This window comes from Salmo trutta, chromosome 19 (genome assembly GCF_901001165.1).
Source record: "Salmo trutta chromosome 19, fSalTru1.1, whole genome shotgun sequence".
NCBI classification, from domain to species: Eukaryota; Metazoa; Chordata; class Actinopteri; order Salmoniformes; family Salmonidae; genus Salmo; species Salmo trutta.
In genome coordinates, this window is record NC_042975.1 from 16,599,914 (window position 1) to 16,627,662 (window position 27,749).

General features: G+C 40.8%; 2 protein-coding genes across 2 annotated transcripts in view; both read left to right on the forward strand.

Moving 5' to 3' along the window:
* The first annotated feature begins 3,128 nt into the window (after positions 1 to 3,128).
* LOC115155074 (ankyrin repeat and KH domain-containing protein 1-like) lies at positions 3,129 to 8,448 on the forward strand. Its single transcript, XM_029701862.1, has 2 exons — positions 3,129 to 3,218; positions 8,219 to 8,448. The coding sequence occupies exons 1-2, from the start codon at positions 3,182 to 3,184 to the stop codon at positions 8,446 to 8,448; spliced, it is 267 nt and encodes an 88-aa protein (XP_029557722.1). The 5' UTR covers positions 3,129 to 3,181.
* Positions 8,449 to 13,401: 4,953 nt separating this feature from the next.
* rasa4 (RAS p21 protein activator 4) overlaps positions 13,402 to 27,749 on the forward strand; it is a 72,835-nt gene continuing 58,487 nt past the window's right edge. Inside the window, exons 1-3 of the mRNA XM_029699911.1 lie at positions 13,402 to 13,830; positions 22,060 to 22,116; positions 26,209 to 26,322. Of these exons, the coding sequence (XP_029555771.1) occupies positions 13,766 to 13,830; positions 22,060 to 22,116; positions 26,209 to 26,322 (236 nt within the window). The 5' untranslated portion in view covers positions 13,402 to 13,765. The remainder of the gene's footprint in view (positions 13,831 to 22,059; positions 22,117 to 26,208; positions 26,323 to 27,749) is intronic.

Sequence of the window (27,749 nt, forward strand, 5' to 3'; positions counted from 1 at the left end):
ATTCAGTGGCGATTTTAGCATGTAAATCATGGTGGTGCAAACTCAAAGCTACTACACATCACTAAACAATACAATAATTGCACTATAACGGTGACAAACAGTTAGCCACCGATTCCTTCCAAACCACTCATTGTTGAATTTGCGATTTCCAACTTTTTGTGTAATGTTTATGTCCAATGATACATTTCAAAAGTGCTGAACAAATAGTTATATTGACTACGTCCATACTAGCTCGCTAATTTCTTAATCGAAATTACAGATTGTCTCTTATCCGCTCGTCGTTCCCTTATTTCATAGTTTGTACATCTCAATTGTCAGTAAAAACCACATTTGTTTAAGCAAGTCAGCCATATCAGCTGTTTTTTTAAAAGGCAGTAAATGAGACTGAATTAACTGTTTCGCTGCCAAACAAGACCCCCGCTGATAGCCAGGTGTAGCGGTGGTAAGGATTCACTCCATGGTGTTGAAAACGAAGCTCTGCTGTTGGGACAGCTTTATGTAGGCCTTACCGTTATAGTGCAATTAAAGTATTGTTTAGTGTTGTGTTGTGTAGTGGTTTGCTGGCATGCATCCCCATTTTTTGTTGTTGAGTTTGCCCCACAAAGATTTACATGCTAAAATCGCCGTTGTAGCCTACCTATTAAATCCACTTCCATCAGTGTAGATGAAGGGGAGGAGGCAGGTTAAAGAAGGGTTTTAAGCCTTGAGACAATTGAGACATGGATTGTGTATGTGTGCCATTCAGAGGTGAATGGGCAGGACAAAATATTTAAGTGCCTTTGAATGCTGACCTGCAGCTTTGATGTGAGGTCCTATGACCTAACAAGCATACAGTAACCTTTTAAGGTTTTACACTAGGCATTTTGTCTGCAGCAAGCATGCTTCTTTAGATGCTTTGCCTGCGTACATTCAAACACAGTCATTATATACAACAACATAGTTAAATAGATGGACATGTTCCCATGACCAATTATGATAACAATGAACAAAATGTAATGACTGTTTACGGTTGAACATTTGGAACTGGATCCAATATAGGCTTTTGCGTTTGATATAGCGTTGAGCTTGTATAGAGCTCTATACTGAGAATAAAGGTTCTGACCAAGACTGTAGCTTCTGAACTGTAGAGTTTGTGAATAAGGGGCCCCTCTTGTTCAATCCCTCAGTGCTGATGATAATAAAGAGTCATCCTCCAGTGAAGATGATGATGGGGACAGGAGGAGGCTAAATGATGGCCTTCTGGGTAAAGTGGCCAGTATTCAAACCAGGACAGACCGGACATCCTGATCTCTCTCTCTCTCTCTCTCTCTCTCTCTCTCTCTCTCTCTCTCTCCCCTCACTCCCCTCACTCCCCTCACTCCCTCTGATCTCAATACACAGAGAATGATTGGTTCTAGTTTACAGGAACAGACAGTAAATAACAGCACAATATGTACAGGGCTATGGCTTGATCACTACTGCTTGTACCACTGATCCATAACTGAGGATGTGGAAAGGGGATAGATAGTGCTTGTGTGTGGTTGTCCTATAAGAGGAAGCAGAGTGCCGTTAATATCAGGAATAATATATAACAATTACAGTGCCTTGCAAAAGTATTCATCCCCTTTGCATTTTTCCTATTTGTTGCATTACAAACAGTAATTTAAATTGATTTTTATTTGGATTTCATGTAATGGACATACACAAAATAGTCCAAATTGGTGAAGGGAAATTAAATAAATAACTTGTTTCAAAAAATTCTAAATAATTTTAAAAACGGAAAAGTGGTGCGTGCATATGTGTTCCCCCCCTTTGCTAGGAAGCCCCTAAATAAGATCTGGTGCGACCAGTTACCTACAGAAGTCACATAATTAGTTAAATAAAATCCACCTGTGTGCAAGTGTCACATGATCTGTCACATAATCTTAGTATATATACACCTGTTCTGAAAGGCCCCAGAGTCTGCAACACCACTAAGCAAGCGGCACCACCAAGCAAGCGGCACCATGAAGACCAAGGAGCTCTCCAAACAGGTCAGGGACAAAGTTGTGGAGAAGTACAGATCAGGGTTGGGTTATAAGAAAATATCAGAAACTTTGAGCATCCAAGGGAGCACCATTAAATCCATTATTAAAAAATGGAAAGAATATGGTAGCACAACAAACCTGCCAAGAGGGCGGCCACCAAAACTCACGGACCAGGCATGGAGGGCATTAACCAGAGAGGCAACAAAAAGACCAAAGATATCCCTGAAGGAGCTGCAAAGCGAAGCGGAGATTGGAGTATCTGTCCATAGGACCACTTTAAGCCACAGAGCTAGGCTTTACAGAAGAGTGGCCAGAAAAAAATAAGCAAACATGGGGGTGCCACAGTTTTGAAGCAGTTTTGCCTTGAAGAATGGGCAAAAATCCCAGTGGCTAGATGTGCCAAGCTTATAGAGACATACCCCAAGAGACTTGCAGCTGTAATTGCTGCAAAAGGTGGCTCTACAAAGTATTGACTTTGGGGGGTGAATAGTTATGCATGCTCAAGTTGACTGTTTTTTTGTCTTATTTCTTGTTTGTTTCACAAACAAACACTTTTGCATCTTCAAAGGGGTAGGCATGTTGTGTAAATCAAATGATTCAAACCCCCAAAAAACCTATTTTAATTCCAGGTTGTAAGGCAACAAAATAGGAAAAATGCCAAGGGGGTGAATACTTTTGCAAGCCACTGTATAGAATGACATTACTTGACACCACTTACAATATAAACTATAAAGGCATCACTATAAGTTTACTACATGTAAAGGGCCTGATCTAAAGCACCACTAGGTGTCAGTAGCAACACATTAATGAATAGTGCATTACTTCATAACTAAATGATGGAATCTCACTGAATCCCACAAGACACCAGAAAGAGTGGGGCATAATACTGAAGTAACATGCACTGGCGCCATTTTAGGCTTAACTAACTAATAATCACTAACTCTCATAACAGGACTAATATACTGAAAAGGCACACTTATGTGCTATAACAACCTAAATACTATACATAGGCATACACAAACATAATACATTGGTTGTATAATAACTCCTTTATGTAACTAAATAACTCCTATGACTGCGACCCGTTGTCCACTAATAACAGACTATGACAGACGGGTCGCGGTTGTTGTTTTTTCAGTCACACTGTGGCAGGAAAATAGATCCATGAAGTGAACATGGATCACTCTCAGCTTGAGTTCTGGTTAAGTAAAGGTAAGGATGGCTCACCTAGGGAGCTCTACACTCACAATTACACTTAGTTCAGGACCTGAATGGGCATTCTTATGGAGAACTGAAATGTCTTAGTGTCACGTCCTGGCCAGTATAAGGGTTAATTAGTATTGTAGTTTGGTCAGGATGTGGCAGAGGGTATTCGTTTTATGTGGTTCGGGGTGGTGTGTTTTGTTGAAGGGGCATTTGGTTTAAGTATTCCGGGGTTTTTGGGCACTGTTTGGTTTTCAGGTATTCTATGTTTAGTCTAGTATGTCTGTTTCTATGTTTTGTTAATTGGGGTTGGGACTCTCAGTTGAAGGCAGGTGTTGTCTATCTGCCTTTGATTGAGAGTCCCATATATTAGGGTGTGTTTGTTATTGGTGGGTGATTGTTCTGTGTTTCGCCTTGTGCCTTACCAGACTGTTTTTTGTTGATCGTTCGTGTTTTGTTATTTTTGTACGTTCATTTTTGAAAGTAAATAAACATCAAGATGAGCCTGCACATACCTGCTGCGTTTTGGTCCTCCTTAACCGACGACAACCGTGACACTTAGTCAACTAAATTGAGATCAAATTCATCTGAAACTCTTGACTTGCTCTGGCTACTCCCAGGGTTGGACGGGGCAGTGCATTTCCTCAAAGGGTGTCCCTGACAGTTGGAATATGAGCGGGATTTGAGAATCATCCTGCAGCGACGAGGAGGACACGGAAGGAAAGGAGAGTGTGGTGTTCTACCTCCTCGACTACCCCAGCAACATCCTGTCGGTCCCCGCACCAGACCTGTCTCAGCTCACCCCCCCATGACACTTCTCAGTTAGGGACAGCTGGTTAACTAACAGACAAACAACTACTATACTTCTACAAGCATGATTGTTTATTTGTCTGGATGGAGTTGTAGTGATAGCAACTTGATACCAAATATTGATACCAAATATACCTTTGCAATATCTTACCTAACCCAATCAGGCTCCATGACTTCCATTCGAAGTCCTGGCCATGATGGTGCCTCCCCAAAAGCTAGACAGAGTACCCTCCAATATCACAACTCCACCAGTCACCACAAAAGGTCAGTCCAACAGTAAATATAGGTCTAACTTTGTTAATTCCCTGACTAAGAAGATAACTAGACACTAGTTGACATCACAAAGCCTCAAAGCGTTAAAGGTAATTATTACTGTAATATTGTATTTTATAAATGTTTTATTTCACCTTTATTTAACCAGGTAGGCAAGTTGAGAACAAGTTCTCATTTACAATTGCGAAGCAGTTTGACACATACAACAACACAGAGTTACACATGGAGTAAAACAAACCTACAGTCAATAATATAGTAGAAAAATAAGTCTATATACAAAGTGAGCAAATGAGGTGAGATAAGGGAGGTAAAGGCAAAAAAGGCCATGGTGGCGAAGTAAATACCATATAGCAAGTAAAACACTGGAATGGTAGATTTGCAGTGGAAGAAAGTGCAAAGTAGAAATAGAAATAATGGGGTGCAAAGGAGCAAAACAAATAAATACAGTAGGGGAAGAAGTAGTTGTTTGGGCTAAATTATAGATGGGCTATGTGTCACGCCCTGACCATAGAGAGCCTTTCTATTTCTCTATTTGGTCAGGTCAGGGTGTGATTTGGGTGGGCAATCTACTTTTCTTATTTCTTTGTTTGGCCAGGTATGGTCCCCAATCAGAGGCAGCTGTCTATCGTTGTCTCTAATTGGGGATCATACTTAGGCAGGCCTTTTCCCACCTGTGGGATCTTGTTTTTGTGTAGCTGCCTGCGAGCAGCCCAGAACGTCACATTCCGTTTCCTTTCTGTATTGTTTTGGTTTCACTTCGATTAAAGGATGTGGAATTCCATGCACGATGCGCCTTGGCTTATTTACGACAGGGAGTTTGAAGACAGTGAACGTGACCCTATGTACAGGTGCAGTAATCTGTGAGCTGCTCTGACAGCTGGTGCTTAAAGCTAGCGAGGGAGATAAGTGTTTCCAGTTTTAGAGATTTTTGTAGTTCATTCCAGTCATTGACAGCAGAGAACTGGAAGGAGAGGCGTGCGAAGGAGGAATTGGCTTTGGGGGTGACCAGAGAGATATACCCGCAGGAGCGGGTGCTACAGGAGGGTGCTGCTATGGTGACCAGCGAGCTGAGATAAGGGGGAACTTTACCGAGCAGGGTCTTGTAGATGACCTGGAGCCAGTGGGTTTGGCGACGAGTATGAAGCGAGGGCCAGCCAACGAGAGCGCACAGGTCGCAGTGGTGCGTAGTATATGGGACTTTGGTGACAAAACGGATGGCACTGTGATAGACTGCATCCAATTTATTGAGTAGGGTATTGGAGGCTATTTTGTAAATGACGTCGCCGAAGTCGAGGATCGGTAGGATTGTCAGTTTTACGAGAGTATGTTTGGCAGCATGAGTGAAAGATGCCTTGTTGCGAAATAGGAAGCCAATTCTAGATTTAACTTTGGCTTGGAGATGTTTGATGTGAGTCTGGAAGGAGACTTTACAGTCTAACCAGACACCTAGGTATTTGTAGTTGTCCACATATTCTAAGTCAGAACTGTCCAGAGTAGTGATGCTGGACGGGCGGCAGCGATCGGTTGAAGAGCATGCATTTAGTTTTACTTGTATTTAAGAGCAGTTGGAGGCCACGGAAGGAGAGTGTCAAGGTTGGCTCAAGGAAGCAGGAGAGGCAGAGTCAAGCGCAGGAGACAGAAAATCCGTGAACACACTTTTAATGAGCGTCCACAATGTCCGAACACGGTAGGGCAGGGCGCATACAAACAAATGCTCCAAAACCCCAGCTTAAACACTAAGCAGGGACACATCCCACAATAACCTCTGCTGCAAACAAAAACACAGGCAGAGGGAAAACACTCGTTCCTCAAACGACATAAGTCCTGACATAGAACAATCACGCACAAAACACAAACCTACCTAGCTAGACTAAATACCCCCCCCCCCACTAGCAACTAAAACAAAACAGGTGCATGCCTAACCTAGACCTAACCAACAGAAACTGAAACAGAGGATTGATAGCAGCTAGTAGGCCAGCGACGACGACCGCCGAGTGCCGCCCGGGCGAGGAGGGGCGCCTCCATCCGTCGGTGTCGTGACAGAGAGTTGTATGGCATTGAAGCTCGTCTGGAGGGTAGTTAAGACAGTGTCCAAAGAAGGGCCAGAAGTACGCAGAATGGTGTCGTCTGCGTAGAGGTGGATCAGAGACTCACCAGCAGCAAGAGCAACATCATTGATGAATACAGTGAAAAGAGTCGGCCCAAGAATTGAACCCTGTGGCACCCCCATGGAGACTGCCAGAGGCCCGGACAACAGGCCCTCCGATTTGACACACTGAACTCTATCAGAGAAGTAGTTGGTGAACCAGGTGAGGCAATCATTTGAGAAACCAAGGCTATTGAGTCTGCCGATGAGGATGTGGTGATTGACAGAGTCGAAAGCCTTGGCCAGGTCAATGAATACGGCTGCACAGTATTGTTTCTTATCGATGGCGGTTAAGATATCGTTTAGGACCTTGAGCGTGGCTGAGGTGCACCCATGACCAGCTCTGAAACCAGATTGCATAGCGGAGAAGGTGCGGTGGGATTCGAAATGGTCGGTAATCTGTTTGTTGACTTGGCTTTCGAAGACTTTAGAAAGGCAGGGTAGGATAGATATAGGTCTGTAGCAGTTTGGGTCAAGAGTGTCCCCCCCCTTTGAAGAAGGGGATGACCACAGCTGCTTTCCAATCTTTGGGAATCTCAGACGACACGAGAGGTTGAACAGGCTAGTAATAGGGGTTGCAACAATTTCGGCAGATAATTTTAGAAAGAAAGGGTCCAGATTTTGCAGCTCTTTCAGAACATCAGCTGACTGGATTTGGGAGAAATGGGGAAGGCTTGGGTGAGTTGCTGTGGGGGGTGCAATGCTGTTGACCGTGGTAGGGTTAGCCAGTTGGAAAGCATGGCCAGCCGTAGAAAAATGCTTATTGAAATTCTCAATTATAGTGGATTTATTGGTGGTGACAGAGTTTCGTATCCTCAGTGCAGTGGGCAGCTGGGAGGAGGTGCTTTTATTCTCCAAGGACTTTACAAAGTCCCAGAACTTTTTTGAGTTTATGTTACAGGAAGTAAATTTCTGGTTGAAAAAGCTAGCCTTTGCTTTTCTAACTGCCTGTGTATATTGGTTTCTAACTTCCCTGAAAAGTTGCATATCACAGGGACTGTTCGATGCTAATGCAGAACGCCACATAATGTTTTTGTGTTGGTTAAGGGCAGTCAGGTCTGGAGAGAACCAAGGGCTATACCTGTTCCTGGTTCGAAATTTCTTGAATGGGGAAAGCTTATTTAAGATGGTGAGGAAGGCATTTTTTTTTAAATAACCAGGCATCCTCTACTGAAGGGATGAGGTCAATATCCTTCCAAGATACCCGGGCCAGGTCGATTAGAAAGGCCTGCTCGCTGAAGTGTTTCAGGGAGCGTTTGACAGTGATGAGTGGAGGTCGTTTGACCGCTGACCCATTACGGATGCAGGCAATGAGGCAGTGATCGCTGAGATCTTGGTTGAAAACAGCAGAGGTGTATTTAGAGGGCAAGTTGGTTAGGATGATATCTATGAGGGTGCCGGTGTTGACGGTTTTGGGGTGGTACCTGGTAGGTTCATTGATAATTTGTGTGAGATTGAGGGCATCAAATTTAGATTGTAGGGTGGCTGGGGTGTTAAGCATGTCCCAGTTTAGGTCACCTAGCAGCATGAGCTCTGAAGATAGATGGGGGGCAATCAGTTCACATATGGTGTCCAGAGCACAGCTGGGGGCACAGGGTGGTCTATAGCAGGTGGCAACGGTGAGAGACTTGTTTTTAGAGAGGTGGATTTTTAAAAGTAGAAGTGCAAATTGTTTGGGTACAGACCTGGATCGTAGGACAGAACTCTGCAGGCTATCTCTGCAGTATTATGGTACAGCCTTGTAGCTAACTGGTTGTGTTGTCACGTGTGGCTGTCTCAGGCAGCTCCAAGCAGAGACTGAGCCATCTACAGGATAACCCCGTTGCTGTAGACGGTCCAGACAGGCCTGCTGGCCCTGACACGCCCATTCACCCGTACCAGCCCCTGGAGTGGTTTGTGAAAGAGATGGAGGGCAAGCTGAACAAGCTGGGCCAGAGGATCTCAGCCATAGAGAAGGCCCAGCTGCATAATAAGAAGATGATCCTCAAGGAGAAGTTCACCAAAGAGTAAATGAAGGCCAAAGGCCTGAAGGATAACCTATGGCAGCCCCTGCAGGCCAGCTTTGTACCTTGGCCACCCAGCAATCCAGACATTAGTACGGCAGAGTACCCTGACAGCTCCAGCCCTGACCTGCCGAGGCTGATGGTGGGCCAGCAGCTGATGTTGTGGCAGCAGTTGACAGGCCTGGGACCGGGCATTCTCACCCAGGCCCCCGACTGACTCATAGTTGCCTTCCCTGCTCAGGACAACATCATGGCAGGTATGTGAGCATTTACAGTAGAAGCTGGTTCCTTAACTCTTCTAATAACAAAAAAATAGGGACAGTGTTCAGTCCCCCATCCTTTTTGTAATACTGAACGTGGTTTCAATACATTTTCACCATAATTCACAACTGGTATTAAATTATATCTCAAATTCGAATGTGATATGATGTAGTTATAATTTGAAGGTAGACTCTTATTAACAGCTCTATCTACCCCTGTGACAGTAGCGGTGAGCAGTGTCTATGTTGAACATTACAACCTCGCCCATACCTACAGCACAGTGGTCCATTACCACAGTGTCCCCACCCTCCATATACATCACACAACGTAGCTACATTTTTATGTTTATATGTCCATCTTTCAGGGAACTTGATAATATGTGTGTAGAAGTGGAAGTGTATGATGGTGTTAAAGAGTCATCTAACTGTCTGTCCCCAGGTTTCAATCCTCTAATCCTGGCTGCTACAGCGGGTCGTGTTGAGGTGAAGATTCTGCTGGATAAAGGAGGGGACATCAAAGCGCAGTCTGCGAGAATCCAGTCTGAGACAACCAAAAACACAATATTCTTTATCTGGACAATATTGCAAAACATGTCGATGCTCTCAGTATCACTGAATGTCTTACATGTGTTGACTTATACTGCTTTTTAAATTCCTTTGCATGGATGGGGTGAGCTGGATGGATGCCACACCACTAACTCAAGCTGAACTGCTGCAGGTGGCTGCAGTTATGGTCCATGTTATGTCTACAACCATCTCCACACTGACAGGAAAATACACACAGGGCTGTGAAGGGTCCTGCCCAACCCAAATGCTTCAAATGGCATAATTACATAAGAGGCTGTCTGTTTGACAGGTGTTTATCAAACAGAAACCACCAGAACGCTATCACTCACAAGATGGACTAAAAACAGTGAATAAAGTGATTGTTTGATTGAAACAGTTTTATCATAAATTAATGATTAATTACATGTTGACTACATTTTTGTTACCCTTTCCTGATATGATTTTATAAATCCTGACTGCAGTCTCTAGGTTAGTCTTCTCTGGCACAAACACTTGTAGCTGAATGCATTGCTAATACTGCCCCAAAAACATTGCCATTCCCATGCTGTTTCATTATGTGTACCTCAATAATTATTTACAGAAATGTCTGTATGCTGCATTGTGATATTTGTTTCTGTGTTGACATTGGCAATGGTCAAAATAACAAGCATTACAAATGTATTTATACATTTTATTTCTTTGATGTTGGATTAGGTACCAGTTCCCACATCATACTGTAAGTTGTGTACTCTGCAGGGTTCTCTCTATATAATATTCCTTGTTGATGAAGAGGAAATCAAAGGATGTATAATATATATAAACTGGCAAGAAAAAGTATGTGAACCATTTGGAATTACCTGGATTTCTCCATAATAACACACAAACAATTATACGTTTTCATGTCTTTATTGAACACACCGTGTAAACATTCACAGTGCAGGGTGGAAAAAGTATGTGATAACTGGCAGCGATAACCTCAACCAAACTTTTTCTGTAGTTGCATATTTACATTTACGTCATTTAGCAGACGCTCTTATCCAGAGCGAATTTTGGACCATTCCTCTTTACAAAACTGTTTCAGTTCAGCAATATTCTTGGGATGTCTGGTGTGAACCGCTCCCGAGGTCATACCACAGCATCTCAATCGGTTTGAGGTCAGGACTCTGACTGGGCCACTCCAGAAGGCGTATTTTCTTCTGTTGAAGCCATTCTGTTGTTGATTTACTTATGTGTTTTGGGTCATTTTCCTGTTGCATCATCCAACTTCTGTTGAGCTTCAATTGGCAGACAGATAGCCTTACATTCTCCTACAAAATGTCTTGATAAACATGGGAATTCATTTTTCCATCGCCTATAGCAAGCTGTCCAGGCCCTGAGGCATCAAAGCAGCCCCAAACCATGATGCTCCCTCCACCCTATTTTACAGTTGGGGTGAGGTTTTGATGTTGGTGTGCTATGCCTTTCTTTCTCCACACATAGTGTTGTGTGTTCCTTCCAAACAACTCAACTATAGTTTCATCCATCCACAGAATATTTTGCCAGGTGCTCTTTTGCGAACTTCAGACGCGCAGAAATGTTTTTTTTTGGACAGCAGTGGCTTCTTCTGTGGTGTCCTCCTATGAACACCATTCTTGCTTAGTGTTTTACGTATCGTAGACTCGTCAACAGAGATGTTAGCATGTTCCAGAGATTTCTCTAAGTCCTTAGCTGACACTCTAGGAATCTTCTTAAGCTCATTGACCGTTCTGTGCTGTGCTCTTGCAGTTATCTTTGCAGGATGGCCACTCCTAGGGAGAGTAGCAACAGTGCTGAACTTTCTCCATTTATAAACAATTTGTCTTACCGTGGAATAATGACCATCAAGGCTTTTAGAGATACTTTTGTAACCCTTTCCAGCTTTATGCAAGTCAACAATTCTTCTGAGATCTCTTTTGACGAGGCATGGTTCACATCAGGCAATGCTTCTTGTGAACAGCAAACTCACATTTTGTGAGTGTTTTTTTATATTGCAGGGCAGCACTCACCAAAATCTCCAATCTCATCTCATTGATTGAACTCGAGGTTAGCGGAGTCCTGACTCCAATTAGCTTTTGGAGAAGTCATTAGCCTAGGGATTCACATACTTTTTCAAACCTGGATTTTTACATTTTGCGCTTTTTAAATTTTTACACAGTGCGCTTAAACTAATAACACACACATTATTGTATTTCTCTTGTCTTTATTGAATACATAATTTAAATATTCACAGTACAATGCATTTGGAAAGTATTCAGGCCCCTTGACTTTTTCCACATTTTGTGACTTATTTTAAAATGGATTAAATACATTGTTTTCCTCATCAATCTACACACAATACCCCATAATGACAAAGGGAAAACATGTTTTTAGACAATTTTGCAAATGTTTTCAAAATAAAAAACGAAATACCTTATCTACGTAAGAGTTCAGACCCTTCTCTATGAGACTCGAAATTGAGCTCAGGTGCATCCTGTTTCCTTTTATAATTCTTGAGATGTTTCTACAACTTGATTGGAGTCCACTTGTGGTAAATTCAATTGATTGGACATGATTTGGAAAGGCACACACCTGCCTATATAAGGTCCCACAGTAGAAAGTACATGTCAGAGCAAAAACCACCCATGAGGTCGAAGGAATTGTCCGTAGAGCTCCAAGACAGGCTTGTGTCGAGGCACAGCTCTGGGTAAGGGTACCAAAGATTTTTGCAAAGTACTGAGAGATCCTTGATGAAAACCTAGTCCAGAGCACTCAGGACCTCCGACTGGGGCAAAGGTTCACCTTCCAACAGGACAACGACCCTAAGCACACAGCCAAAACAACGCAGCAGTGGCTTCAGGACAAGTCTCTGAATGTCCTTGAGTGGCCCAGCCAGAGCCTGGACTTGAACCCGATCGAACATCTCTGGAAAGACCTGAAAATAGCTGTGCAGCGACGCTCCTCTTCCAACCTGACAGATCTTGAGAGGATCTGCAATGTCACTTTTAAAGGTAGAGTCAGCGACATGACATAGATGCATCCGTACGTACTGGTCAGAGGCAACATAACATGAGTTAGGCTAACACAAACAAATGGGTAGGTTAAAATTTCTTTAGGATCGGTGGGTTCCCTGCGGGACGGTTGAGCTAACGTAGGCTAATGCGATTAGCATGAGGTTGTAACAAGAACATTTTCCAGGACATAGACATATCTGATATTGGCAGAGAGCTTAAATTATTGTTAATCTAACTGCATGGCCCAATTTACAGTTGCTATTACAATGAAAGAATACAATGCTATTGTTTGAGGAGAGTGCACAGTTTTGAACATGAAGTTATTAATCAACAAATTAGGCACATTTGGGCAGACTTGATACAACATTTTGAACAGATATACAATGGTTCATTGGATCAGTCTAAAACTTTACACATACACTACTGCCATCTAGTGGCCAAAATCTAATTTGCAGCTGGAATAAGACATGGCCTTTCTCTTGCATTTCAAAGATGATGGTACAAAAAAGTTATTTTTTTCTTTGTATTATCTTTAACCAGATCTAATGTGTTATATTCTCCTACGTTACTTTCACATTTCCACAAACTTCAGTGTTTCCTTTCAAATGGTACCAAGAAAATGCAAATCCTTGCTTCAGGGCCTGAGCAACAGGCAGTTAGATTTGAGTATGTAATTTTAGGCGAAAATGGGAATAATGGGGTCCGATCCATAAGAGGTTAACAGCATGACATTGTGTTTAATGTACACAAAACATTAAGAACTCCTGCTCTTTCCATGACAGACAGACCAGGTGAATTCAGGTGAAAGCTATGATCCCTTATTAATGTCACTTTTTAAATCCACTTCAATCAGTGTAGATGAACGGGAGGAGACAGGTTACAGAAGGGACTCATAGTTTGAAGTGTTACATCCAGCTCATTATTGCATCCTACTGGATGTAAGTGAGCCGGATGCTGGATGTGACTCCGAGCCTAAATATGGATTTAACTGTGCCAGTTGCTGGATGCAACTCTGTGCTGGATGTAACTCTGAGCTGGATGCTGGATGTAACTCTGAGCTGGATGCTATACAGGATGTCGTATCCAGCTCAGGGTTACAGCTACTACTGTATTTTAGGCACATAATTGTTGTCTTTCGGTTTCTTTAATTTTCATCCCGCACAGTAGGTGGCGGCAATAATAACTTTTGGATGTGGTCTTTCCGTACAACCAACGAAGAAGACCGTAGTCTACTATCAAATACTCACAATCGCTTTCTTTCCAACCACGAGCGAGTGGGTCACAAGTACATTGATATATACAAACCACCGACCTGTCTTGTGAAATGAGTTGCAGACAGGTGTGTGATACGTGGCAAAAATAATATTGACGAGGTTTGTCTGTTTGTTCAATTTATTGCTGTCAGGCGCGAAACCCCCAAATTCTGTTTGACAGCTGTTTTTGAGGAGGAACAATCTGCGCGTGATATCACAGCGGAGTCATCACCGTTTGGGCGCTGGGACTTGGAAATATGGCAAAGCGAAACACTTTATTTATCAGAATTGTGGAGGGGAAAAATTTGCCAATTAAGGACATGTAAGTACTGTTACTGTACATGTTTTACTCTTCCTGTTTTTTGTTCACCTATTTACCAGACTTTGCTTGTCAATTTGCTTAGGAGAGGACTTAATTGAAAGGCTTTTGCGTCTCATCTGTTTTTGATATTTAAATGTGAATTGAATCAACTACTTTAGGATTTTTCAATGATAGACTGAACCAACCTTTTGATGTTGTAAAAAAAAAAAAATCGCTGGTATATTTTCATTATTGACAAATGGGTTCATTGTGTAGACTACAAAGTTATTTCCTCAAACACGTATCCTTGATTTTGTAAATATATGATAATAATACAAAACCCATCAAACAGCCCTGGATAATGAATATGAACTATGCGGTATGTCAATCAACAATCACATCAAACAGAACCTGCTCTACCATGAAAACATGACTTCAAAGGAAAGCCATTAGAAAAATAAATGATAGAGATATAGATAATATGGAGTTGGTCCCCCTTTGCTGCTATGACAGCGTCCACTCTTCTGGGGACGCTTTCCACTAGATGTTGGAACATTGCTGCAGGGACTTGCTTCCATTCAGCTACAAGAGCATTAGTGAGGTTGGGCACTGATGTTGGGCGATTAGGCCTGGCTCGCAGTCGGTGTTCCAATTCATCCCAAGGGTGTTAGATGGGTTTGAAACAGGAAAGGACCTTCCCCAAACTGTTGCCACAGTTGTAAGTACAGAATTGTCTAGAATGTCATTGTATGCTGTAGTGTAAAGATTTCCCTTCACTGGAACTAAGGGGCCTAGCCCGACTCATGGAAAAACAGCCCCAGATCATTGTTCCTCCTCCACCAAACTTTACAGTTGCCACTATGCATTCGGGCAGGTAGCTTTCTCCTGGCATCCGCCAAACCCAGATTCGTCCATCTGACTGCGAGATGGTGAAGTGTGGTTCATCACTGCAGAGTACATTTTTCCACTGCTCCAGAGTCCAATAGTGTAGTGTATCATCTCTTATCTCTCATCACTCTCCACATCTCTTATCTGTTTACAGAATTCCATGCTTTGGATAGAAACAAGCAGACTCTGAAGCTGAACTAAACACAGATTGACAGTGCATTGGACAATTGAAAAAAAACAGAAGCTTCTCCCACTCAGCTCACTGCTTATTGGCAAACGAAGTTGTTGCTCTGTGCTCCCCGATTTACAATACTTCGCTCCACGTCTTCCTTTACTCTGAGATATATATATATAGCCAAGTTATCGTTAATCATTATGTATTTATTATTACATGTTTTACTTTTCTATTATTTTTCTATTTACTTTTTCTCTCTATTGTTGGGATTTGATATCAAATCTAAACTAATTGGGGTTTCATCAACTCTGCTTTTCCATTGCAAGTATTCTAAACATTCTTGCCTCCTCTGAAAATCCTGCCGACTGTCATTCATTTATACTCCAATATGACATGTTCCAAATGGTACCCTATTCCCTATGTAGTGCACTACTTTTGAATGGAGCTCTGGTAAAAAGAAAGTAGTGCACTACATAGAGAATAGTGCCATTTGGGACAGAACCATGGTTGTGGTCTAACCCAGTAATGGACTGAAGGAGCCTTACGTTGCTCCTTATAGTCCAAGGACCTTACATGTTCTGTTTAAATGTAAATTTTCTTTGGAAGCCGAAACAGCCAAATAATCTAAACATGAATCGATTATCAATTATGGAATATTTCTAGAAACATGAATCTCTCTACTTTAATATCACATCAGAGAAATAATTTCAAAAATACAAAATATACACTCACTGTTTTTAAACACTTACAGCCGACAGCATTTTTCAGTGACAACACGTTTGTGGGGTCCGTCTTACGTTTACACACAGTTGTTAGGAGACGCAGATGGCTAATTAGCACAGGTAGTCGACTCCGTCTATTTTACGGAAACGCGCAGTAACATGGAGATATGGCCGTGTGGGAACACTAACCCTATAAAGGTGTGTATCAATTAGGGATGCATGATATATCGGTGAACATATCGGCATCGACCAATATTAGCTTAAAATGCCAACATCGGTATCAGCCCGATATCTGTCTAGTTTAACGCCGATGTGCAAAACCGATGTCAAAGCTGACGTGCATACTTATATGACGCCATGTAAAATTTTGCGCTACACGGGCAACGCAGCCTTCCTAACCTAGCCCACAATGTCTGCTGTGTGGATCGAGCAGTCATCTGAAAGAGTAAGAAAATTTCAGCGAGACAACTCAAAGGCGAAATCCATTTAAAGCCAAGATAATGGAATTCATTGCCCTTGACAATCAACCGTTCTCTGTCGTGGGTGATGTTGGCTTTCACGACTGTTCGAGCACCGGTACACATTACAAAGTGTGTTATTTTTCAGATGTTGCTCTACCGGAGTTTGACAGTAATATCATCACTGATATTACCTTCACGACATACTATGGAACGCCGTTTGGGTCTTTGCATGTCAAAAAAGATACATGTCCAATAACACTATTTGAGGCATTAAATAAGCTTTTAATTTGACATGTCAAATAACGCAGTTCTATTGTAGAGTGTTGTGAATTTGCAAGTGCAAGCCAAGCACCACCACTACTATCAGTAGTACTATTAAAGCTGTACAAAAAAGTCTGCAAACACCGGCCACGAACGATGTGCTTGCAATACCCCGTTGGTAATAAAGCATTATTTGTTCGACCGCAACTTCTGGGGCAGCTAGCTAGCTTTAGCTTGGTACATAGCTAGCACCAATACAACCGGCCTGAAAACAATGAGCAGTAGAAACTGCAGTCATTTTCATTTTTTCTAGAAATTATTTAGGATTGCTTGTGAGTAAGTATTGTTCACCTATTGAAATTGAACTTAAGTTAATGAAAATAAATAGCTAGCCAGCTACTTAACCCTGTTGCCCAAAGCTAACGTTATAAGCAGCCAGCTAGCTTCATTTGGCTAGTGACGCTCGACCGGGTTGTGTTGTGAAGCTAGCCACAATAAGGATTAGGCACAATAGTGGAATTTGCGATTTGCCTATAAAATGAAAGTACCTCTTTGAAAGTGATGCAGAAGGTTACAATTGTTGGAATCATGCCATATTTAGACTAGATAATGTTAAACAAGGTTGGCATGTGAAGCAATGAAATGGGGTATCAGTCTACTTAGTGACACCCACAGAACAGAACTCTGAAGAGTTTACGCAAATATTAGCAATGTAGCTCTTAACGCGGGACTGTGAAATCACCTCCCCAGTCAGCCTATTGTGTGTATTGACGTTCCTATTGCACTACAGCTTTACCTAAGGATTGGGGATCAATGAAATGGGGTATCAGTCTAGTCGAATACCCAAGATATTTTTTCCCAATGTCCTCCTCAGAGTTATCAAACTCCAAAACATCCACACAGTATTGTTTTTCCTCTGGAATAGTGTTCAATACACAGGTTGACAATAAATGTGGCTCAATTCACAGTTGTTTGAATCACGCAATAAGAGCTACGACACTAATGTTCTCTGGGTGTCACTGAGTAGACTGATGCCCCATGTCATTGATGCACAATCCATAGCTGTACAGTGAAATAAGTATGCCCCAATGCAATTCTAAAGTATAATACATCCAGGGTGATTTCAACAGATTTTTGTGAAATTAACAAATTGTCTTTTGTTGATTTCTTTATATAACAACATTCCAACCTCGTTTAGCATGATCTATTCAATTATGGCATAATTCTATTTGTATTCATTTGCATCACTGTCAATGACATACTTTTATTTTGAAGGCTAACTGCAAAGTCCACTATTGAGGCTAATCCTTATTGTGACTAGCTTCACATAGATTGGTCCGACCACCATTAATCAAATAGGGTTATTTTAGATGACACCTAGCTATATAGCTAGCTAACTATAGCTACTGAAACAGATTGTCATTCTGCTATGTTTTTGGGGAAGAACATTGTTTGCATCCATGAGTTAGCTAGCTTTTTTTTATGACCAGCACTGTAGGTGCTCGAGACAACTTTACCAGCATCATAGCATACATATCGTTGTGACATATGACATACGAGTGATAGTGTAATCAATGTGTAATAACTACTCAAAAAATAAATTAACGTGTTAAATTATTTTGTGACGTGCAGTCATATTCAGGTCCTGATTGGTCAACAAGCTTATTTGACATGTCAAATATATATATTTTTTGACACGGAAGGACCCAAACGGCGTTCCATAGAAATCCTGGTTGAGAATGAAATGTCTGAACCAATGAACAACGAAACAGCACAGCGAAATAACTTTTTGGTGTGTGTGTGTGTGAACTTTTATTTAATTAGGCAAGTCAGTTGAGAACAAATTCTTATTTACAATGACGGCCAAACTTGGACAACGCTGGACCAATTGTGCGCCGCCCTATGGGACTCCAATCATGGCTGGATGTGATACAGCCTGGATTCGAACCAGGGACTTTAGTGACGCCTCTTGCACAGAGATGCAGTGCCTTACCGCAGCGTCCGTGTGTGTTAACAATTTAACTGTACTAGAATGCTTAAAAGGACGCTAAAATGTTAAATATTGGTATCGTGTTTTTTTTTTTTTGGCAAGGAAAATATTGGATATCGGTATTTGGCCAAAAATGTCATCGGTGCATCACTATTATCAATTTTAACCTTTTTGTTTTTAGAAAAAAAAGCATTCTCGCAGATATGAAAGATAAGGTCCTTATGCTTACAAAACTGTACCGCAAGTGATGTGTGTTAAGACCTAGCGTTGGGGCACTTAACAAAACTCCCCCATACAAAGAGACCTTTGTACAATGACTCGTGTAATGTAACTGAACTGAGAGTCATGATTAAAGGGCTAGGTTGTGGTCATGATACAGGAATATGAGAAAATATATGTGAGAATGATTAATCCAGGTAATGACAGGAGTTTTTTTTTTTGCTTGTTTATAGTGTGACCTTTCTGGTGCTGTGTTGATAGATAGACTGGTATTTCATACTAATTAATTGTGAAATTGGCCAACAGGAGTTCTTTCAGAATGACACTTTAATATGCTAATTCTGTCCTTTTCTTCACTGGTGGTAACCACCGGTTCACTAGGATACACAGCTGCTGTGTCTAGTATGTACACTGAATTCACTTTATTGTTAACACCTTCCCAGAGGATTGGAGACTTGCATTAGCTCTCCAATGCTTAGAGAGCTGTGGTGTCAAGTATCTACACTGACTCCATTTTGACACCTCAGTGCTGTACACAGGTGGTTTGGTGAACAACACTTGTGAGATGAGTAACATTCCCCTGAGACCTGGAGACTTGCATTAGCTCCCTGAACTAATGCCCAGGCTTTAACTCAGAGGGCTAACAGTCTTGTGGTTTACAGGAGATCAGGGTACAAAGTCAAACCCTGGTCTGTCACATACAGATGTGTGGGACAGTGAAAACCAAGAGCTGCCTCCACACCCTGGATTTAATGTGTTTATTGACATATTCATTGGCTGGGCATTGTGTAAAGTGTTGATGGCTTGTTTGCACTCTTTTCACATGATTTGAGGTCAACTCCTTTTTAAGACAGTCAACCTGAATAACAACATGACTGTGTCTTCAAGATCTGTGTCTCAAATGCCCCAATTTGATTAGACTAAGTGTGTCATGAGAAATGTCATTCCATTTTTACTCTAACTTTTCAGTATTTGGCAGAGGGAGAGAATTTCTCTTTGGACATGCATGTTTTCCAATGGGTTTTAAGTGCTGCTACAGTAAAGTAGATGGAGGTAGAGAATATTCACTCCTTCACTCTACATAAACAGACGGTGAGTGGACTTACACTGCTTGTCTGTCAAATGATACATGAAATTACTTTGAACCCTGTCTATTTCTCATGGGGAACAGGTGGCCACTAAAACACACAGATCCTCTTCCTATCAATATACACTGTTTTTGTGTGCGTGACTAATGTCTTCTGTGTGTGACCATGGTTAGCAACTATCTTGTCCACATTTACCCACGACACATCCTCTAAATACACAAGTGTCAACCTCACAATGGAAGAAGCTATTTGTAAGAGGCTCATGGTTAAAAAACAACAACCAACAAACGTTTCCTTAGCACCAGTGACTATCACAGTACTGCAGGTGGTTCACACTAAACGTTGCCTACATGGTTAAACTGACAAAAGTAGAGCCATGTTTAATGTAACACCTGATTCCGACAGTCCCCAGTTTCCCCATCACTGTATGTAGCTCATGCTTTCTTTGACTTGTTAAATCAGATTTTCTTTTATAGACAAAGGTGTGAAATAATCACATTTGCATAATACATAAAACAATAGAGCCCAGGAACCACCACGTGGATTGCTATCTAATTAATTATATTGATTCAATTGTGATTTTTGGGTAAATATAACCTTTTTTGTGTGTTTAACACAAATTAGTGTACAACTGTTTCACCGCATTTGCATGCGCTCTGAGGTAGCTGCGGTGAGAGAGCGCCGTGGTGGAAGCGTTTGCGCAAAAATGTCTCGCTTGACGACACTGCTTCGCTCCATCACAGAGAGATAAAGGCGTGCTGAAATAAATCACCCGCAGCTGTATTCAGCGCTCAACGATGCCGCAGCCCGCTAATTGCCGTAGTACGATTCACTAATCCTGCATCTGACAGATAATTAAATTCTCTCAACTAAACAACCTACACTTTTTTTCAAGGTGAGAAACCGTTATCTCACGGTGTCTTAGATAAACCATTTTCCTTTGGATGGTGTGATACAAGAGCCAAATGGCACAAAACAAAATGGCAAGACCTGGAGAATAAAATAGTTTATTTGATTAGCGTTGTTTCCCTGAGCAGGAGAGTCGAATTGTTTTGTTACACTTTTGGCCGCAAGCCAAAACTAATGTTTCCAAATGGCACACAGAAGCAACAATGGCAAGCGAAAAACTCCTTCAGTAGGAAGAAACCTTGAGGAACTATGTTGGACAAAAATATAAATGCAACAATTTCAGCAATTTTATATTTTCATGTCAAACACTTATTGTTCATGTAGTCAATTCAATTTATGTGACTTGTTAAGCAGTTCTTTACTCCTGAATTTATTTAGGCTTCCCATAACAAAGGGATTGAATACTTATTGACTCAAGAAATGTCACCTTTTCATTTTTTTATTAATTCGAAACAATTTTCACTTTGACATTATTGTGCATGTGGGCTGATGACACAATCTCAATTTAATCCATTTTAAATTCAGGCTGTAACACAACAAAATGTGGAAAAAGTCAAGGGGTGTGAATTCTTTCTGAAGGCACTGTATATTCGCATAGATTGCATTTAGATTACTGATGGTGTTTATTTGGATTCTTTACTTCGTCCTGACTTGTGATGTCTTGCTTCTATTATTTAATAATTATTTTGTTTGACATTTTTTACTACACTGTCAGGATCTAGTAACACAAACATTTCGTTGTATCTACTATAACATCTGCTAAACTGTGTACGTGACCAATAAACTTTTGATTAGATTTTTTTATTTGATTTGGGACGCAGCCTGAGGCTTTAAAGGCCGGCAGCAGACTCGGACCGGTTGTGATGTCTGCTGGTACCCGGGATGGCTCTTTTGAACTGGGAAGCTGCAAAGGCTAGACTAGAGATGCTGTTTACGCATCTGGTGCCCTTTCACCGTAGGCTTTGACTCACACCAAAGGAAATGCACGTGAACACACAAGTGCACGTGCGCACACACACACACACACACACACACAAGCATGTTCAAAATTTCTATGCTGCCTCAATCCTTTGTTTTAATATTTCCTCACACCTTGTGGTTGTAGAGCTAAGCATCAGTACAACTAGGCTTATCCATCCGCAATGTTATTTTTGTTAGAATTAAACATTTCTAAAGTTATATGTAACCTCTGCCTCGGGTAGACCATTGAGTGTCTATGGACATTTGGGCAACACTTTTTTTACTTGAAGGGTACCTACATAAGGACGCCATTCTACATTCATTTCTCCTAACAAACATATCAGTACATAAGCATTTAATATATTATGTCCGCATTATAAGTGACATTACTGACACAGGCTATGACATTTCAACATGCGGTTGTTGGCATAAGCATTAGTACTGCTTTTGAATGTGTTTTGGGATAGTAATAATGTTTTAGGTAGTCTTTATGTAGGTATGCCTTACCGTGTAACTGTCATCTTCTCTGAGTTTCATCAGTGAATGTGTTTGTTATGCTCTCTGATTTCCATTGCAGAACTGGAAGCAGTGATCCATATTGCATCGTGAGGATTGACAATGAGGCAATCATTAGGTATGTGTTTGTGTGTCCTGTCTCTGGCAGACCTATTAAGCCGGCTGAAGATCCTCTCTGCCGCCCTGCTTTGTTTGCGCTAAGGCGATTATCATACATTTTACCGCTTTTGATTAATTAGATCATCATTTCCATAGCGCACCGCTTACTTTCAATTAGTTTGGCACATCTCAGCTGGCTAAAGCTTTGTATTTAGATCCACCTGGGTGTGTTTTGATGAAAGCCAAGAGTGTGTTTTAATCAACGTATTATATCTAGAATTATAATATCTTTGTCGATTGTGATGAACTAAAATCATTTTTAGCTGAGGTTTGTCTGCATATAATAGAAATGCCTTTAATTTAGGACCGTGTTATCCAAAAGGATTAGGACAATATGGCCATTATCTTTAACCAAGCGTTTGTTATGAGCAATCTGCTGGTTAAGTCAGTTGGTTGCCTCAGCTTGACAATCTGCTGTAGACCGAACAGTAAAGTAAGAAAAGGCCAGCTTTGCTTGTTAATGTTTAACTGTGTGACCTCTCGTCTGGTTCGCTGAATGGGGGCTGACTGCAAAAAGCTGAAGTCAATGGGTGTATGCTCTCTCGCTAGTATAACCCGTAATTGTGGAATTTGAGCCTGCCTGTCACCATAGTGAGATTCAGTGGGAGGTGGAAGGGTGATGGGGAAATTACTTAGGAGAGTTAAGTGTCTTTATAAAAATCACACTTTAAAAAAAGTATTTTTTTTCGTTTACTCAAACCCAAATGTTGACTTGTCCTATACTAGGATTTGTGGACAACGCATGAATTGCAGAAAACCCCTACCCATAGAGAATGATCGAGGCCTGTAGTGGCCTGTTTCTTAAAAAAAATAACAATTATAAAGGTGGTGGATCAGCTTAATATTGCGGAATGATTGTTGCTTCCATCAATGTAATTGTCTGCATCATTTCCAGTCCCCCGTATATTTTTTGGGGTATATGTATGTATCCATATACATACACATACCTACAGTGGGGCAAGAAAGTATTTAGTCAGCCACCAATTGTGCAAGTTCTCCCACTTAAAAAGATGAGAGAGGCCTGTAATTTTCATCATAGGTACACGTCAACTATGACAGACAAAATGAGAATTTTTTTTCCAGAAAATCACATTGTAGGATTTTTAATGAATTTATTTACAAATTATGGTGGAAAATAAGTATTTGGTCACCTACAAACAAGCAAGATTTCTGGCTCTCACAGACCTGTAACTTCTTCTTTAAGAGGCTCCTCTGTCCTCCACTCGTTACCTGTATTAATGGCACCTGTTTGAACTTGTTATCAGTATAAAAGACACCTGTCCACAACCTCAAACAGTCACACTCCAAACTCCACTATGGCCAAGACCAAAGAGCTGTCAAAGGACACCAGAAACAAAATTGTAGACCTGCACCATGCTGGGAAGACTGAATCTGCAATAGGTAAGCAGCTTGGTTTGAAGAAATCAACTGTGGGAGCAATTATTAGGAAATGGAAGACATACCACTGATAATCTCCCTCGATCTGGGGCTCCACGCAAGATCTCACCCGTGGGGTCAAAATGATCACAAGAACGGTGAGCAAAAATCCCAGAATCACACGGGGGGGCCTAGTGAATGACCTGCAGAGAGCTGGGACCAAAGTAACACACTACGCCGCCAGGGACTCAAATCCTGCAGTGTCAGACGTGTTCCCCTGCTTAAGCCAGTACATGTCCAGGCCTGTCTGAAGTTTGCTAGAGAGCATTTGGATGATCCAGAAGAGGATTGGGAGAATGTCATATGGTCAGATGAAACCAAAATAGAACTTTTTGGTAAAAACTAAACTCGTCGTGTTTGGAGGACAAAGAATGCTGAGTTGCATCCAAAGAACACCATACCTACTGTGAAGCATGGGGGTGGTAACATCATGCTTTGGGGTTTTTCTGCAAAGGGACCAGGATGACTGATCCGTGTAAAGGAAAGAATGAATGGGGCAATGTATCGTGAGATTTTGAGTGAAAACCTCCTTCCATCAGCAAGGGCATTGAAGATGAAACGTGGCTGGGTCTTTCAGCATGACAATGATCCCAAACACCCCCCCCCGGGCAACGAAGGAGTGGCTTCGTAAGAAGCATTTCAAGGTCCTGGAGTGGCCTAGCCAGTCTCCAGATCTCAACCCCATAGAAAATCTTTGGAGGGAGTTGAAAGTCCGTGTTGCCCAGCGACAGCCCCAAAACATCACTGCTCTAGAGGAGATCTACATGGAGGAATGGGCCAAAATACCACCAACAGTGTGTGAAAACCTTGTGAAGACTTACAGAAAACGTTTGACCTGTGCCATTGCCAACAAAGGGTATATAACAAAGTATTGAGAAACTTTTTGACCAAATACTTATTTTCCACCATAATTTGCAAATACATTAATTAAAAATCCTACAATGTGATTTTCTGGGAAAAAAAAATCTAATTTTGTCTGTCATAGTTGAAGTGTACCTATGAAAATTACAGGACTCATCTTTTTAAGTGGGAGAACTTGCACAATTGGTGGCTGACTAAATACTTTTTTGCCCCACTGTATATAGATATACAAACTTTTTTTAGAATATACCTTTATTGTTCCCCTCAAACCCTACCACCCTTCCCCCAATTGGAGTAAACTAATAAACAATAACACTAGGCTTCTACCTTCAGTTTATCTGTAAAATGTGTTTAAGATGTATAATCTATTTTACAAAAGTTATATTTTGTTTGTTTTTAGTCCTTCCTCTTTTTCTGATGTCCATCCATTTTGATTTCTATTTGTAACTGTGCTATTTCACAACATTTCTGAACCTATATACATTTTACAGACCCCGTATCTTTTACATTGGATATCTTGTTATTAGTCCCACCCTTCAGCTACATTCAACCCCTCCCATCTATCTCTCAACACCATCCATTTTGGATTTCTATTTGACATATATTTTTCAACTGTGCTGTAATGTTTCACAAAGTACTGAACCTTTCTATTCTCATAGCTTCTACAGATTGTAAATAAAAAATAAACATTTTTGCTAAAATAATAATTATATTATTAATTGATTGACTATGGCTTTTCAAATCACCCAGTATTGCTATCTGCAGCGTTTAGTTCTAGGCAAATGTAGCAATTCTTCAGCCATTCCTGGACCTGTGACCAAAAACGAGCTATATATGGACGATACCAAAATAAATGATCTAATGACTCTGCCTCCTCACAGCAAAAGCCTGTTTAAACATGGGCAGCACCATTGAGCACTTTCACCATTTTGGAGTAGTCAACTGGGTGGGACTTCCTATGGGTTAAGGAAGGATCATGTTAAAGGAAGGATCATTAAAAAATGCTTTCTCTTTCCTCATAGAACATAATGTCATGTTGGTTCATTGGCTGAGCTAGCCAATCAGTGTTATACTCAGGTTAATATTTGTAATGACCCACACCATTCCATGGTATATACCCACACCATTCCAGAACAGAAAAGCTGATTTTTATTAACATTCTTAATTAGATTTTTGGGGGAATTTGGAAGGAAAACTATTTCACTCATAGTGTAATTCATTATTAGCTCATATGTCATAGAATTTTCCGGAAACACTGGACAGTTATTTTAAAGATATATGTAATGCCTTTTCTTTTGGAAATAAATTAATACCTCAGCCATTCTTAACGTTGGATGGTCCTGTTGTTTTTAAGACGTTTAGCAGGAATATAAATCCTTGGCTAGCCAGCAGTATGACAGTCAAATAATTTGATGGATACCTATTAGCAACAAACAATCAAGGTTTCCAATTTGTAAGTCGCTCTGGATAAGAGCGTCTGCTAAATGACTTAAATGTTGAATGTAAGTTTATTGTGTTTGGTCAATGATGCAAACTAAGATAAATCTCTGTCATTGGAAAACACAAATCGTTACTCAAATTCAGGGAATGACTCCGATGTGCTACTAGATCAATATGGGGACTAGTATAGATTATTGTGTATTATTTATGCATGCATCACGTTATTAATATGCCTTTATGGTGTTGTCTTATGACCTTATCTCAATATGCCTTTCAATGTTGATAATAGTATGACCTTATCTCTGTCTCCCAGGACGGCTACGATATGGAAGACGCTCTCTCCCTTCTGGGGGGAGGAGTATAACGTTCACCTGCCCCCGTCCTTCCATACTATCTCCTTCCATGTGCTGGATGAGGACTCACTGAGGTAATGAGGAGGTTGTCTCTTCTTAAAGTCATCTTTTATATCATTGCCACACAAGGTTTTTACTACAGCAATAGTAAACAATCCTTTCAAGTCCTATGCAGTACTGTACTTTAATTTTGATATTATTTATATCCATGATGGACCCTATTCAAATATATTTAGGTCCTTTTTTTTAATACTCAATTCAAAACAGTACATAACATTAACCCTTTACACTCATGGGAGTTGGCCTATATGGATAGGACTAAATTGAAATGTTTCTTACAGAAGAAATATGAAAAGCATAAGCATGGTGGCAATTGAAAAACAGTTTTGAGATTATGGGAACATTATTAGACCAAAGTTGAGGACACAACAGTTCACCTGACACAAGACTGAATATTAACATTACGCTGTTGATTTTTACTATACTTATCGCCACATTTGTTAATCTAAAAATATTCTGGATACATTCAGTAACATGATAAGAATATTCCTGGAAAATGTGGGGTAGGTGCAAAATAAGACAAATAAATTACAAGGGTTTGAGTGAGAGGACTAACTGGTGTCTCCAAGTGGCCTCACAACTCTCAAGTAATTTCAACACTTTTATGATTCAAAGGGCTCTGCTAGCTGTGCCGTTGAGGAACTAGAGCAAGCACACTTGTAGTTGCATCCTGCCATCACACAATTACTGTTGTTTAAAACTTCTTCAGCCTACCATCCCGTTAGCGGGATCATTTTCCAGCGAAAACTCCTAGCGACATTAGCATAACGAAATTCAATATTTTTTTTTTTTCAAATATAGGGCTGTCTCATATCGTTTTATAGATACACCTCTCTTGAATCGACCCTCGTTGTCCGATTTCAAAAAGGTTTTACAGGAAAAGCACAATATTAGATTATGTTAGAGGAGTACATGGTAAAAGTCGCATCATATGAATTTTCCGAGCAAGCACACCCATCACATATAACCAAAAAACAGCTAAATGCAGCACTAACCTTTTACAAACTTCATCAGATGACACACCTAGGACATCATGTTACACACAGCATGCAATCTTTTGTTCAATAAAGGTCATATTTCTATATAAAAACAGCATTTTACATCGGCACCTGAGGTTGACTAACAATTTCCCATAAAATGCGTCCCGGGAAACAGTGCTACAATTTTATAAATAACTATTCGAAAACGATTTTTTTTTTTTTTATATTGTCAATCTAAGATTTATAGATGAATATCTCTTGAAAACACCAGTCAAAACAGATTTTAAATTAACTTTACAGGGTAATCACACTTTGAGATCAAATGGGATGCGATACCCAGAAATTGAGCTCGAAAACCTAGCTCGGCGCCACCTGTGAACAATAGCACGTAACATCTGATATTGTATAATATCGCCAATAATCCCTCACCTTTAGTTGTCTTCATCAGAAATCACTTCCCG